A 17,274-nucleotide genomic window follows, 5' to 3' on the forward strand; every position below is an offset into this window, starting at 1 on the left:
TGCGCTACCATGCCCGGATAATTTTTTGATTTATTGTAGAGATGAGGTCTCGCCTGCCCAGGCGGGTCTCGAACCCACGGGCTCAGGCAATCCACTCACCTCAGCCTCCCAAAGGCGCGGGATTACAGGCTGAGCCACCGAGCCCGGCTATACTTTTTTTTTAATGACTTATTGTAGAGTCAAGGTCTCACCATGTTGCCCAGGCTGCTCGTGAACCCGCAAACTCAGGCAATCCTCTTGCCTCAGCCCCCCAAAGTTCTGGGATTACAGGCTTGAGCCACCAAGGCCAGTCTGTGACAAATCTTTATGACATTAGAACAGGAGATGCCAATGCAAGATTCTGAACATCTAATTCTTAATGTGCTACACAGAATATTTCCAGACTACATGACACAAAAGACAAGGGTGATGGACCTAAACACTGAGCCTATTCATGAAGTCTAGCGAGAGCAGGCTGGAAGCAGTGGAGAAGTTATTTTACCAGAGGACCATGGGAAAGACAGTATTCCATATCTCCAGGCACACCAATTCAAAGTATATATTCTAAGAGCTGTCAAACATTTCACCTCACCTTAAAGAGCATTATTCTAAGTTTGGTTTCAGTCAATTTTATTGATAAATAGAACAAATGATTATAAATCTGTCTATATGTTCAAATTCAGAAACAGAGTTGTTATATATTTCATTGAAACTTTCTAGAGTAAACATGTTTTTTATTATTATAATTTTTGTTTTGTTTGACTTGTTGTTTTTAGTTCTTTATATATATATTTTTTTTTTTTTACCAAATTTAAGAAACCCAACTTTTAAGGGAAAAAGATTACTCTACATTTCTTCCTGTACATTATTTATTGAAATAAAAGAAGTTTCTCCTTGAACATTTGTGCTAAAAATACTAAGATTACACTGCCTGTATGTCTAATTCATTTTTAAATTGAAAAACAGATTTGACAGAGCATGAATTTAAATACTTTTTAATATTTCTGTAATGAGAAAAACATAAATAACTAGAAAGAATCTTGTATTTAAGTGTTTAGCCAAGCCAGTGAGTTGATTTAACAGAAGAGATTTGGAAAGTCTGGAAACTCATTGTTAATTCTCACTTCTTAGATTTTTATATTTGACTCCAAAGTTAGTTATATTTAATAATCTTATGATTCAATTAATAAATTAACTTAAGTCAAAGATAAATTATATAACTGAAAATTTAAATGCCAATCCTTCTCAAGTTGGATAAAAAAGTTTAGCAATTTTTTTTTTTAGGGTTTAACTAATACATCTTTAGGAACACAGTCCACCTTCATTATGAGGAAGGACATTCAGATTTCAGATCATTGATGATCAACAGAATCTTGCCCAGTATTTTAATCATATACCTAGTATTAAAATCAAGATATGGATTGCCACTCACACAGAGATGACTTTAAAGAAAACTCAGTCCACTCACCTTGGGGTGCTATCAGGGTTCTTCCATTCTCCTGACACCAACCAATTGGCTGGACATAAGGACTATTAACATCACACCTGCAAAAACAGGATTCTAATTTATAACCTACGTTACCCAATGACAGAGAAAAAAATCCAAACAAAATGGCCATTCTGGATACCAAGAGATATCACAGAAAGGTCAGGTGCTGTGGCTCATGCCTGTAATCCCAGCACTTTGCAAAGCCGAGGCAGGAGATTGCTTGATCCCAGGAGTTCAAGACCAGCCTAGGCAAAATAGCAAGACCTTGTCTCTACAAAAAATTAAATAATAGTCAGGTGTGTGCCTACAGGGGAGGCTGAGGCAGGAGAAAAACCTGAGCCCAGGAAGTCAAGGTTGAGGTGAGCCATGATCATGCCACTGTACTCTAGCCTAGATGACAAAGTGAGACACCAATTCAAAACAGAAGAGAAAAGAAAAAAAAAAAGAGATGGAGATGTCACAGAAAATAGTATTTCATAGCTGAATAGAATTAGAAGTAATTTTTCGTACTGTGTTTGTAAGCTGTGTGACCAAACTACTCTTTTATATAAGCTTCCTGAAATGTAAAGTATAAAATAAAGGAAGGGTTGACAAGGCCCTGAACTGAGTGATACCCCCAAAGAGTGAATGTTTCAAAAACCCTCTTCTACCACTTCTTGATAGTAGCAAGGGAAAATATTAATAGGACCATCCAAATTTTAATAGGACAGTCCTCTCACACTTCAGATGGCTACACTTTTCCTCCCTTTCCTTTTAAAAAAAAAACAGAATCTTTTACCTGAGACACATACAACAATAATTGCTCTCTGCTTTGCTTCTTAGTTCAAAGGAGACAGGGCCCCATCATGCATGTGAAAACAGCATGCCTCAGGCAGGGACTTGTTGATATTCAGGACATGTGTGAAGAAATGCTATAAAAATTATTTTTGCCATCACCTCTTCCATATTTCAGGACAGAAAACCTTTTCAACTCATGCAATGTTAGTTTAATGACTTTGTAGCACACATTTTCTCTGTTCCCCACAGGCTTTCAAAGAATTCACTTCCATTCTCCCAGAATCTATCCTTTTAAAAATATGACAGGCTTAGTTTAACATTTTTCAGACAAAAAACAAGTACTATAAGTTCATAACTTCTTCTTCACAGAAATGTTTCCCTTTAAAACTATACAGAATACAGTGAAGTGTCCTGAACTGGTCATATTATCTCAGGTGAGGCCTCGTTAAGCAATGGAGAAAAAAGTTTCTTCGGCTCTTTAATTCAATAATTCACGTAGAACAGAAACAACAACGACAGTAATAGAATAAAAATAAATTCTTAACACCAAACATATGAACACACAAAAATAAAACACACATTGGTGTCTCACCAGTAATCATAACTGTCATCCCAGTTGTCAAAGTGCACTAGTAAGCGATCTTCAACAATATCAGCTATGGTCGCCACACACACCAAGGAAGGGTTCTTCCTGTCGATGGCCTCCAGCTTCATTCCAACCTGAAATTCTTTAGGTATTGGCCCATTCTAACACAGCACCAGAAGGGGAAGAGGCAAAAAGAGAGAGGACACCAAATTGGTCTGAACTACTGTCAAAACTTCTATGATGTTTAGCATCAGCAAAGTCTACAGGGGTCAACAGGAAGGAAGTGCCAGGAAAGGAAAACTATCCAGCAACTGTTCAGTAGTTGATTTTCATAACAATGACCCAGGAGACTAGTTCCTTTTTTTTGCTTTTCTCTTTTATTGTGCTGGTATGTTTTCTTTCCCTGTCATCTTCACTTTTACCCCCTTTGATTCTTAAAATAATTTGTATTAATTTTAAAATATGATATGCACTGAATACAGTAGTATCAAATAATTTTATCTGCTGCCCATTAGCTTTCAAATAGTTTCCAAATACCACTGTATAAAACAGTACTAAAGAGGTGCTCTATAGCACCAAATTATCATTTAATTTGATTACTGAATCAAGAAAGGGAGATTTCTCAATATTTAAGAAACACATGCACAAGTCCATGAACAAAATTATAGTTAAAAATGCAAATGCTTTTTTTTTTTTACTATCTGTACTTTTTTAGTATAAAAATATAAATGATAGTTTACAATAACATAACAATTCCAAAACCCACTCTTCATATAGCTATAATTAGCCAGTCTTGGCTGGGATTTAGGGAGTACACACACAGTATCTGGGGATTAAAAGAGGGTTTTTTTCTACTTCTCTTTTATCTATACTAATTTTTATTTTCCTTTAGCATATTCCATTTTTAAAGCAATTTCACATTTTTAAAATTTTTTTATTTTAGATTCAGGGGGTACACATGCATATTTGTTATATTGTTGCAGTGGTGGGGATTGGGTCTCAGGGGCTTCCCCAGATAGTGAACATAGGTAGCCCCACAGGTAGTTTCTAAACTCTAACCTCCCTTTTTCTTGCCCCCTTATTAGTGTCCCCAATTTCACATTTTAATAGCTCCCTTTTCTTGATGCAAATCTATAAAACACATACGATTGTATAACGTTGACTTCAAGATCACAAAAGTGAAGTCTTGATAAATTCAGCCTTCACAGTGACACTGCTAGCAGGTAGCAGTGCTGACGCCTGACACGTGCCTGCCCTCCCCCAAGTGGGCCAGTGTAACTGTCCCGTCCAAAGAACGCCTAAGAGGAACCTGGGTCGCAACTTATTCTCATTCTCTACAGCAGGTTCATTAGGTTGCTGGGGACACAGGTGGCATAAGGTGCGTGCTCGATCCAAATCCTCAGAACACCCCTTCACTCTCATTTTCATTATGCTTAAATATATCTAGGCTGGGTATATCCAAGTCTGCCTGGAGTATCTCATGATTTCAGAGCACCAAAACTAAGCTTAAAAGACTAACTCACTGGACGCAAAAGGAAACAGGACTTTTAAAGAACATTTTTAATTTCAGTAGGCCTTAAATATAAAGTTTTCGACTTTTACCATCTAACTAATGTATTTAATAGTACTTTTGAAGGAAAAGAAAAGATATACCCATAGGAAACTGTGGCAAATTAAGTGAGAAAGTCATAGAAAGTTAAGAGTTTCCATGATTAAAGGATAAGAATACAACAGAACATCTAGTGAATTTTAAGAAATTTAAGTTTAGGGGAAAATTTGATTTATACTGAGGAAGAAAATACTTACAGAATTTCTGTTTCTGAATAATTTCTTGGGAGCATTTTGCAATTTGCAGGCTTTCAAGTAATCCATCCAAACAAACTTATCTTTTCTATAACCTAAAAAAGATACAGATTACTCAAAATACCTGCAAGATAGACCCACATGCATGTTAAATGTATTATTAGTCTTCTGCCATACATTCAATATCCTTTGCAGACCACCTAAGATTTAAATTAAAATCTCCAAATTGTTTCAATGTGTTTACTATATTAAGTTCAAAACTACTGATGGAGACTTTGCATCATGCATGTGATTCCCTACAAATTTTAATATTTTCTGATATGGAATCAGTTCCCTGGTGGCTTGATGGGAGTCTTGTCTCACCTCAAGGCTTTTCAGAATGAGCAGGCTAAGACAAGAGTTTCTGCACGTGTACCCACTCCTGAGAAAGCCATGACACGGAGACTATGCGAGGTCCTCATGGAGCAGCAATCTAGGATGTCAGGCATGTGGGAGAAACTACAGAAACTCTTTCCCAATCTGAAGACCATTAGGGAGCTCCAGCTTTCTGGTCCATATGTTTACAAGCTTCTCATTATCTTTACCTTCCCATTCATATGCTCTCACACTGGGCTACTCCGCATGACATGGTCCCCCTCCCTCCCTCCCTCCCTCCCTCCCTCCCTCTCTCTCTCTCCATCCAAGTCTCCGTGGGATATCATGTCCTCAAAGAGGCCTTTCGTGATTCATCACGCTCTATTAACCCTCTCCTCCTCAGAAATGAAAGCTCCACGGAGACAGAGGCATTGTGTGTTTTACTTGCTGTGAGTCCCACCCCCCAAAGTTTCTTCACATAGTAAGGGCTCCATAAATACCTACTGAATTAAGGAAGCTGCTGCCTGTCACCAGGTTCTCTGAAATCCAGCAATCTCAAGAAACTCTACCAACAGCCACAGCAGACCCCAAGGGATACCCTGAGATGATTACTAAGAATAAAATAACTATATACTGACTCCAGAAGTTGCCATAGTTGTCAAATCGTCTAACACCCAAGCAGGAGACTGTGTATACAAGATTGTCCACTAGTGTCTCACTTGATCACATACTCACTCATTTGCACACAGCAAATAAAAAAGGTACCGGTCACAACTACCTGGCTTAGGTTCATCTAGCACATTTTTTAAAAGATGAGATTTTTCGTTCCCATTTAAAACAATAAATTTTGAAAATTTTTTGTCATAGTTCCATGTTTTCCATGACTCCTTAGTTTGAAACAAATTATTTGCAATGAATCAAGCTTCTTCACCATGTGGCATCATTGATGGAAGTAATTCATTTCAACCATAATTTAAACAACAGGTTTTTTTTTTCTTTAAGGTTTAATAAACTTTATATAAAATAAAATACTTAATATCTTATTTCTGCCTTAGGCAACTTACCAGAATATTTGACCTAAACAGTCAATGATGCTTTTCTTTTAAATATATTTACTTCTAAGAATAGTATTATTATAGTCTTACTACTCTTTATGGATCAAATTTCATTTTGGAAAACAATTCACACCAGGCTCTCATATTAGTATTTCATGAAATGTTGTTAAAATAAAACTAAAATACAATTGATTCTCTTTCCAGTTGGTAAATGTATCCTGGCTTACCCTTAGGGATGTGCAGTTCATGTTTGGTCTTTTCACACCATCCTACTGGATGAATGTCAGGGGAACCAGCATTGGTCCAAAAATCATAGCAACTTAAATAGCCATCAAAATGAAGTCTTAGACGGTAACCACACACCTGCAAAAACGAGAAGGTTGCAATCATTAAGTATCATATATTTGAAGTAGACACAAAATTCATGAAATATTCCTATATTTTGTCAGTACCATCAACATATAAAAGCCAGTCCTTCCACCCAGATGTTCTCATTAAAGAACAAATTTGACATCTGATTAAGACAAAATGGGGATAAAATAGACACTGTCGTATAGGCATGTAGAGCCTTCAACAAAAAATTACCCCTTTACCCAACCTAGGAATCTGAGGTCAACTTATATAATCATTATCTGATGAGCTTATGTATTAATTCAATACCTGTCAAATATTCCTTTTGTAAACCTATCTCCTGCTGTCTGGCTTGGATTCATATTCCAAGACAGTATAAGCTAAAGTACAATGCAAAACTAAAATGGTTATGGGCTTATTTCAACTCTAACATATGCATCTAGAATATGCAACAAAGGGAATAATAAAACAGTCTGAGAAATACATCCTGTAGACAAGCAGTACAAGTTTAATAGCCATAATCAATCAGTAAAGTAAATGAATGTGATTTCTATGTTCAGCACTATTAGAAACCCAGAGATCTTTTATTGATTTAATAATGTTTAGTAAATATTACATTTTATAAACCATTTACTTTCATCAATGGCTCTCCACTCTATAAAATTTTCATAAAGTGCAAATATTTTAATAAATATATAATTCATACGTATAATATTCATACGCATTTCTCATTAGTTCAGCTAAAATGTGAATAATTATGTCTCTGCTGACAGGTAAAAACAACATTGTGGGATTCACAGATTGTTATAAACCTCAGGTGAAAACTATTCACCAATTAAATCAGGAGTAAAGGCTAGTTGATGAAAGGCTTATTAGAAAATTCATCTTCAGAGAAGGAAAAAAATTCATTAAGAAACACAGTTTCACCCATCACTGACTAAAATAAATCCATAATGCACTGGCACCTGTTTATGATTTAAAAGCGCTCAAATTTGTTATTCTCTAGAAAATTATCTTTCTGTCACTATGCAGTTAGCCCAAGACAATAAGACCATCTCTTACCTCAGCTACAGAAAGCACACAGAATACAGATGGATGCCGGGGATCAACACCTTCTAATCTCATTCCAATCTGAAAACCATTCTCGTGCTCTGGGAAGGACTGATCCTATGACATTTCATGATATAACATTAGCCATTGCGATTTACTCACTATTTTATTTTAAGACATATGGCGTCACTTACATATGACATTTAAAACAACCTAACTCATAAAAATAGAGAATAGAATGGTGGTTACCAGAGGCCGGGTGGGGGGAATGAGGAAATGTTGGTCAAAGGATACAAAGTTGCAGTAAGACAGAAGAAGTATTTAAGGTAATGGATATGTGAATTAGCTTGATTCAATCACTGCACACTATATACATATATCATAGCATCACTTGAACCCCATAATTATATATGATTATAGTTTGTCAAAAAGATGAAATAAAATAAGACTTTTTTAAAAAAATTTACTTTATACTTTGAAAGCTTAGTAATACAGATAAAGACAGAATTCTGCTCTTATATATAATTGGCCCTCAAACATGGTTTCATTATTTTAATATGCTTTGAAATAGTTCATCTGTGAAGCTTTAGTCCTGTGAATGTCCTATTTACTCAATTTTGCCCATTTTTCTCTTCTGTACTCTGGACAATGCCTTGTTGATTATGTGGATTACCTATTCTCTGTCTGTGACTTGTCTCTTCACTTTGTTGACAATGACTTTGTCATAGATAAACTTTTCATCCTAATACAGTGAAAGGCACTGATACACTATCTATACTCTGCACATCCCCACCTATGAAATCCTTCTTAACTCTGAAGCTACATGGATGTTCTCCTGGTATTTTTTGAAAGTTGATGAAAATTTTTTCTTCATATTTAAGTCTATAATATAACTGGAAATTTTTTATGGTGTGAGGTATGGACACATTTTTCATATGTAAAACAAATTATCCAATAACTTTTTAATATTTCATACTTAAACTGAACTGCAAAGTTAGCTCTGTTACATCTGATTTTTACATATTTTTACATATTTTCTGGGTCTTTTATCCTTTTTCATTAACTTATTTGCCTATATCACACAGTTTTATTTGCTTATAATGTATCTTTCTATCTGGACAGCAATCATCACCATATTGTTTCTTTTTTTTAAATTCAGAAACCTGTTCTCTCTCCATTTAATGTAATCATTTTTGTCAAAGGTGTTTTTTCAATTTTCACATAAAACTTACAAAATATTTTCTTATATTTATTTCTGAGTACCTTTTAATGTTTATTGCTGTTGTTAATGCAACTTTTTCACAACAAAATCTCTCATCTGTTCCTATTCATTATTATTGTCTTTAGTACTGGTATTGTTTCCCACCACCTTGCCAAATTATCGTTCATTTTGAGAGGACAGTTTTAAACAGATTCAGCATTACTAGTTAATGTATTCTTAATTGCAAATAAACTTACACTAATGAAAAGTGATTATTATCATCTAGATCTGTTATGTCTAAATCTGCTTTTTAATCACTAATTATATTACTATTTCATAACCCTTAATACCTGAGGTGTATTCTTTAAAAAGTTATTCATTTGAAAATAATGTCAAACAAAAACTGCAAGAACAAAACAGTGCAGAGAACATAGGCATAGTCATTGTTTGGACTCATGTATTGCTAACATTTTACTTGCTTTGCTTTAGCATTTGTTTCTCTCTCTCTCTCTCTCTCTCTCTCTCTCTCTCTCATGTTTGTCTGTGTATATACAGAAATAGACACAGAGAAAGACATTATATGGATATGGACATAATTTTCTCAGAACCATTTGAGGGTCCTTTACCCCTACATATTAAATATTTGTCCCTAAGAGCAGTTGTATTCCCTAAGTATAGAAAATTTTCTCACATAACCTGAGCTCAGTTACTAACTTCTGTAAGTTTAACATTTATACAGTATTTTTTATTGTAAATATATACTAGCACTAGTTACATCATTTATTCCCTTTACATGCTAATTATAACACAAGGAAAACTCTACTTGTCAGATTAATATTAAATGTTCCTTCACATGAGAGACTACCTTAATGTGAATATACTTTTTACCTCTTCTATTCCTGCCACTAAATCCCAAGTCAACATAGCGTTAATATATTATAAATATAATTTAAGCAAAGCGTTAGACTATGAATCTAATATCAGAAGTTTAGAACTTCTTATTTACCGAGAAAATATGTTCAAACTGCTAAGGCACGCCTCTATATTTAACAGTATGGGTCTCTCAACTCTTAAAGGCTAGAAGTACTTTATTGGCCTGAGGAGTCAAAAATTTGATACAACTCCAAGTAATAAATACATCCTCTTATTTCATCCAGACCTCACTAATTATTCTAATTCTACCCATTATTATGACTTAACTGACACCTATAAAGCGTGCTCTTACCCTAACTACATAAAGATGTCTATTACATGGGCCTCTATTACCAGTCTTATCCCAACTATAATATTCGTGTAATCAGTCTGAGAAGTATTAGCACTGAATAACTATTCAAGTCACGAAACTCCCACTTAGTTTCAAACTAGATTACTTCTCAATAATTTTGTACCAGTAGCACTTTTCATCGGGTGATCAAATATGGAGTTTTTAATATGATATATACACTCAGATCCTGACATTAACCAATTATGTGTTTACTTATATTCTTTATAATAATATTTCTAAGTGACCACCAATAAACTATTTCAACTTTTTATTGGATGAGAAGAAGTAGGGATTATAGCATTCTTTTTTTGTTTTGTTTTGTGTTGAAACAGGATTTATTGAGAGAACAGAAACGCTCCCACAGTGGGAGGGGACCCGAAGGGGTTGCCCTATAGCGTTCTTATTCATGAGCTGATGGTATAATCAGATGCAAACACAGCTCGACAAGAAATTTTATATCATCACATTACAGATACTGGGTTCAACTTAACAAGAGTATAATTTTTACTATACTTCAACACATGAGAATTCCAACAAATATTTATTATTAACTCCAACTTTTATATTATTCTACTATTTGGCCTTCTGCTAGCATTGATCCATTCATCTTCCAATTTTGTCCCTTTATACCACAGTGTGCTTTACAACATTCTCCTAGCTGCCTACTTCTGCAAAATAGTCTCTTTAGTCTCCCTTAATTTAAACATTTCCCATATCTTGTCTTTTATTCCACTGACATTTTCTAAGAATATAGGCTTTCTCTTCTCCTGATTTTTCAACCACAACGTCACTTGTTTGGGGTTTGTCTGAGGCTCCATCAGAATTTGATTTAGGTTATGCAGAATTTGATTTAGGTTATTTGCCAGACACTCCATGGCTGATGCTGTACCTTTCTTAGCCAGACATTCCATGGGTGATGCTGTATCTTCCTCAGGGTATCACACCCAGAGGAGCCTGATGCCCATCTGTCCCTCATCAGCAATGCTAACTTTGATCACTCCGTAACAACACTGTCCAATGTCCTCACTATAATAGTTACATACAAAATACACATATGCATACATAATAAACATGTGCACATACACATCTAAACATATATGCATATTTGATACATCTTAACTGAGACAGATAAGTCTAATACTAATACCAAACCACAAGGCTTGTTCTGCCTTCCTCAACCCATTTTGTATTTCTCCTCTAACGAAGACAACACATTCACTCATTTACTAAACCCTACAGTATATTTCTTATACCTTCAGAACTGTTTTACTTACACCGCCTTAATAATAAGCAAACTTATTAAAAATAGTTCCAGCTGGTTTTTTATGGCTCTTTAAAATTTTGTTGTTGTTGTTTTTAGATTCAGGGAATACAAGTGCATATTTGTTACACAGGTCACTTAACTCTGACATTTAAGTGAGAAGATGTGGTGTTTGGTTTCTGCTTCTGAGTCAGTTCATTTAGGAAGCTCTCTCCAGTCAGACTTGGAAGGGTACCATGACTTTGCTATCGTGAACAGAGCTATGATGAACATAGGAATACAAGTTTCTTTCTTTCTTTCTTTTTTTCATAATGATTTCTTTTTCTTTGGGTACATAACAAGTAGTGGGAATGCTGGGTCAAATGGTAGTTCTAATTATAGTTATATAAGAAATCTCAATATTGTTTATCATAGGGATTGAACTAGTTTACATTCCCAACAACAGCGCATAAGCGCTCTCTTTTCTCCACATCCACACCAACATCTCTTGTTCTTTGACTTTTTAATACACAGCCATTCTCACTGGTGTGAGATAATAGTTCACTGAGGTTTTAAATTTTAGTTATTGGATGATTAGTGATTTTGAGCATTTTTTTTTTCTTGGCCACTTGTATGTCTTCTTTTGAGAAGTGTCTATTCATGTCTATTCATGTCTTTTGCCCATTTCTGGAAGGAATTCTTTGTTTTTACGTTGAGTTATTTGAGTTCTTCATTGATTCTGGACATTAGTCCTTTGTCTGAGACACAATATGCAAATATTTTCTCCCATTCTTTAGGTTTTCTGTTCCATTTGTTGATTATTTATTTTGCTGTGCAGAAGCTCTTTAGTTTAATTAAATACGATGTGTCTATTTTAGTTTTTGTCACATTTCCTTTTGGGGTCTTCATCATAAATTCTTTGCCTAGGTCAATGTCCAGAGAAGTTTTCCCTAGCTTTTCTTACAGGATTTTTATAGTTTCAGGTCTTACATTTAAGACGTCAATCCATCTTGAGCTAATTTTTATATATGACGAGAAGTAGGATTCTAGTTTCATTCTCCTGCACATGGCTAACTAATTTTCCCAGCAACATTTATTGAATACAGTGCCCTCCCCTGTTGTTTATTTTTGTCAGCTTTGACAAAGATTAGTTGATTGCAGGTATGTGGCCTTATTTCTGAATTCTCTATTCCACCACAATGTTTGAGTTATTATAACCTTGTAGAATAATTTGAAGTTAGGCAGTGCAATGCCTCCATATTTGCTCCTTTTACCTAGGATTGCTTTGGCTACTTGGGATCTTATTTAGTTTCCAAATATAAACTTCGGTGTTTTTATTTTTCTAGTTTTGTGAAAAATGATATTGGCATTTTGATAGGGATTGCACTGAATCTGTAGATTGCTTTGGGCAGTATGGTCATTGTAATGATATTGAGTCATCCTGTCTATGAGCATGGGATGTTCTTCCATTTGGTTGTATCATCTACCATTTCTTTTATCAATGTTTCACGGTTCTCCTGTGAAAAGCTTTCACTTCCTTGGTTAAATGTAATCCTAAAAATTTTTTATTTTAATGGGTTTTGGGGGGGCTATTATAAATGAGATTGAGCTGTTGATTTGGTTCTAGGGTTGAGTATTTCAGGTGTATAGAAATGCTACTAATTTTTATACTTTAATTTTGCATCCTGAAACCTTACTTAAGTCATTTATCTTCTCCAGGAGGCTCTTGAAGAAGTCATTAGGGTTTTCTAAGTATACAATCATGTCATCGGGGAGCAAATTGCTGATTTGGATGCCGTTTATTAATCTTGCCTAATTGCTCTGGCTATGATTTCCAATACTATATTAGAATAGAAGTGGTGAGAGTGGAAATCCTTATCTTGTTCCAGTTCTTGAGAGGAATGTTTTCAACTTTTCCCCATTAAGTATGATGTTGGCTATGGGTTTGTCATATATGGCTCTTATTATTTCAAGATTTCTTTTCCTTCAATTCCTAATATGTTGAGTTTTTCTAATTAAGGGATGTTGGATTTTATCAAATGTCATTTCTATTGAGATGATCATATGGCTTTGTTTTAAATTCTATTTATGTGGTGGATTGCAAGTGTTGATTTGAGGATATTGAACCATCCTTGCATCCCTAGAATGAAACTCACTTGATTGTGATGAATTATCTTTTTGATGAGCTGTTGAATTCAGTTTGCTAGTATTTTGTTGAAGATTTTTGCTTCTATGTTCATCAGAGATACTGGCCTGTAGTTTTCTTTTCTTTTCTTTTTTTGTGGTGTTGTCTGATTTTTGGTATCAAGGTGATACTGGTTTAATAGAATGAGTTAGGGAGGAAACTCTCCTCCTCAATTTGTTGGAATAGTTTCAGTAAAATTGGTACTAGCTCTTCTTTGTACATGTGGCAAAATTTGGCTGTGAATCCATCTAGACCTGGACATTTTTTGTTAAAAAAAAAAAAAAAGTATTACTGGTTCAATTACATTGTCTGTTATTAATCTATTCAACATTCCTATTTACTTTTGCTCCAGTCTTGAGAGGTTGTTCGATTCCAGGAATTTATCCACTTCCTCCAGATTTGCCAGTTTCTGGTCATAGAGGAGTTCATAGTAGTCTCTGATGATCTTTTATATTTCTGTGGCAACAGCTGTAATGTCGTCTCTATCATTTCTGATTGTACTTATTTGAGTCTTCTTCCTCTTTATTGGTTAGTATAGCTAGTTTGTCAATTTTGCTTATCCTTTTGAAGAACAAAACTTTTTGACTCACTGACCTTCTGTATCATTTTTTGGTCTCAATCACATTTATGTTATGCTCTGATCTTTTTTATTTCTTTTCTTCTCCTAGCTTTGGTTTTAGATTGTTCTTATGATATAGGTATTTAATGCTATAAACTTTCCTCTTAGCACTGTTTTGGCTGTGCCCCAAGGGCTTTGGTTTGTTTTATCTGCATTTTCATTTCTTTCAGTACTTTTTAAAAATTTCTGACTTAATTTAATTGTTTATTCAAGGGTTATTCAGAAGCAAGTTGCTCAATTTCCATGTAGTTGTGTAGGAGTTCCTCTTGGTATTGGAAGTTCCTCTTGGTATTGGAAGATGCTTAGTGTAATTTGATTTTTTTTTTAATTTATTGAAACATGCTTTATGACCAAGCATATGGTCAATTCTGGAAAATGTTTCATGCAAACATGATAAGAATATATATTCTGTAACTATTGAGTGGAATGTTCTGTAGATGCCCATTTGGACTACAGTCCAGTTTAAGTCCAGAGTTTCTTTGTTGATTTTTTGCTCCAATGATGTGTCGAGTGATGTCATTGGGATGTTGAAGTCCCCCACTATTATCTTATTGCTATCAATATGCTTTTTGGGGGTCAAGTAGTATGTGCTTCATGAGTTTGGATGCTCCAGTGTTGGGTGCATATATATTTAGGATAGTTCTTGTTGTACTGAACACTTTATCATTACATATAGTCTCTGCAGGTTTTTTTGTTTGTTTGTTTGCTTCTACTGCAGTGGGTTTAAAGTTTGTGTTATTTAAAGTCTATGTTATCTGACATGGCTATGAGGCTGGCTACTTCTGCTCACTTTTGTTTTCCATATGTATGATATATCTTTTTTCACCCATTTACATTAAGTCTGTAGTTGTCTTTGGACAGCAGGTGGGTCTTTTGTAGGCAGCAGATGGTTGGGTCTTTTTTTTTTTTAAATCCAGTTGACCACTCTGTATCTTTTAAGTAGAACATTTAGGCAGTTTACATTCAAGGTTACTATTGATGTGTGAGGTTTTTTTCCTGGCATGGTGTTTTTAGCTAGCTTCCCTGGGGTTTCAAATGTGTAGTTGCTTTATAGGATCTGTGAGCTTTGTACTTATGTAGTCTTCTACGATGGTGTATATTGTTTCTGTGTTTAGGACTCCTTTGAGCATCTCTTGTAGGGCCAGTCTAAAGGTGGCAAAACCCTTAGTATTTATTTGTTGAGGAAAGATTTAATTTTCCTTCACCAATAAAGCTTAGTTTGGCATTAAATTCATAGCTAGCATCTTTTTTTCTTTAAGAAGTTTGAAAATAGGCCCCAGTATTATCTTCTAGCTTGTAGGGTTTCTGCAGAGAGGTCCACTGTTAGTTTGGTATCATTTCCTTTACATGTGATTCAGTGCTTCTCTCTCACTGCTCTTAGGAAAATACTCTGTTCATACTTTCAGAGTAGTTTCTTGGGTTTTTTCTCATCTGGATGAACTATCTCTCTTTCTTATTTTTTTGAATTTGCTTTCTTTTAAATGTAATTTTCCCCATGACGAAGTGTCCATAATATACATTGTGTAGGGTCCTTTGGCTTTGGTTCTGGTCCTTTCAGTGATCACAAGTCTGTAAAAGCTCCTTGGCTATATAGCTAGCCTTTGCATGTTTGCGGTCCCAAGGGCTAGTTTTGGTAGCAATGTACTGGTGGTTGGTTGGCTCACTGCCTCCTGTCAGTTAGGAGAGTAGTAGGGACGGGTGTCAGGAAGCTTATCTTCTTCCTCAATGGTTTGCACTGGTATCAGTAGATTTTCTATTGTGTTGTGTCATTCAACCTCCAGGCGAACAGGCGCATAAAAGCTGGCTGCTGCCAATGTAAACAGGTATTCACTTGATTCTTGTTTATCGGGAGCAGCTCTCTGTTGTCTCAGGCAAAGAGTTGATCTGTAAAAAGCACAATGGCCTAACCACCTATTCCAGGGGAGAAGATGTGCCTCTGGCTAGGTGAAATGCTAATTTTTCCTCCTCCCTCTGCCATCCAAGAATGGGGTATATAGTTTAAAACTGTGTTCATAAACTACTTGGATTTATTCTATTACTATCTCTTTTCAGGGTAGATACAACATTCATTTGAAATGCAATTGAGTTCATTTGCTTCTATTTGCTTTCAATTCTTAATGATTTATTTTTTAATGTGTAGAATACTAACATGCTTCCAAAAGTTAAAACTAACAAAAGTTACTTAAAGAGGTATCTCTTCCTCCCCTATGCAATCCCCCGAGCCCCCTCCACCCTCACCACCATCTCTTATAGATAACCATCCTTACTGTTTTCTGGTTTATCCTTCCCAATTTTCTTTTTTGTAAAGATAAGCAGTTATATGCATGTTTTTCTTATTTTCCCTTCTTTCTATACTTGCTCTTTTGCACATGGCTTTTTGCACTTAATGTCTCCTGGAAACCACTCTGTGTCAGTTCATAGAGACTGCCCACATTCTTTTTTATAGGCGCATTGTACTCCACTGTATGTAGGTGCCACAGTTTATTTAACCTTCTTCTAGGCTTGGATGTATGCCTTTTTACAAAAACATGAAATCATTTTACACCTTATGAATTGGCTCGTAAAATGTTGTTAAAACCTTTCTTACAGTCATAGATCATTTTAGAAGCTTCTAAGGAAAAACTTAAAAGATGACAAAACCCAAAAATGAAATGGCAAAAATGAATGATTTCTCAGGAATATTTTATTTCTATAAAAATAAATGTCATGTGTGTGTTTAACTCTCCCAGTCTTCTTCTCACATCTACTCTGTTTCCCAGCAGATTGCATGTAACAAGTTTTGTGTGACTACCTCCTGTTCATTGCTTTGAAATTTCTCAGTTAACTTCAAAAGCACCACAGACATATACACAGGCACACAATGCTGACAAAATGCAAAGGAAAAGGACAGATCATGGAGAAAGTATATTAATAATGTTGAAAAACATTTAAGAAGCTGTAGAAACTGAAAGAACATTTTTCATATTTTAACAAAAACAAAAGACTTAAAATTGGGGATGGAAATAAAACCACATTATATTGAGCAAACTATACCTTCTTATCACATATAAATGATAAATTCAAGATACTGAAAATAATTCTCAACCAGGAGCTATGATCAAAGCTATTCTTGTCAGTATTTCAAAATGATTCCTCAATTGAACATTTGGGAGCTTTCTATGATGCTGCAAGTAACACTATATGACTAGAACAGACTCAGCATTCCTTGGAGGGTTTCAAATAAAAAATAAAACGTTCACTTTAGCAATCTGAAAGGCAACATTTAGTGAGAAATATCACTGCCTTTCATCAGTCTCTCTTGTTCAATGATTTATTCATGAC

At 35.0% G+C, this 17,274-nt stretch overlaps 1 protein-coding gene across 2 annotated transcripts in view; it reads right to left on the reverse strand.

Moving 5' to 3' along the window:
* The window catches only part of L3MBTL4 (L3MBTL4, histone methyl-lysine binding protein), a 433,421-nt gene that overhangs the window by 289,125 nt on the left and 127,022 nt on the right, over positions 1-17,274 (reverse strand). For both annotated transcript variants that reach the window (XM_021707570.1, XM_021707564.1), the window contains 5 exons: positions 7,457-7,561; positions 6,271-6,406; positions 4,638-4,729; positions 2,838-2,992; positions 1,448-1,524 (listed from right to left, as the gene is read on the reverse strand). In XM_021707570.1, the coding sequence (XP_021563245.1) occupies positions 1,448-1,524; positions 2,838-2,992; positions 4,638-4,729; positions 6,271-6,406; positions 7,457-7,561 (565 nt within the window). The remainder of the gene's footprint in view (positions 1-1,447; positions 1,525-2,837; positions 2,993-4,637; positions 4,730-6,270; positions 6,407-7,456; positions 7,562-17,274) is intronic.

Source organism: Carlito syrichta, unplaced genomic scaffold, assembly GCF_000164805.1.
Source record: "Carlito syrichta isolate Samal-C Ts95f unplaced genomic scaffold, Tarsius_syrichta-2.0.1 Scaffold47312, whole genome shotgun sequence".
Lineage (NCBI taxonomy): Eukaryota > Metazoa > Chordata > Mammalia > Primates > Tarsiidae > Carlito > Carlito syrichta.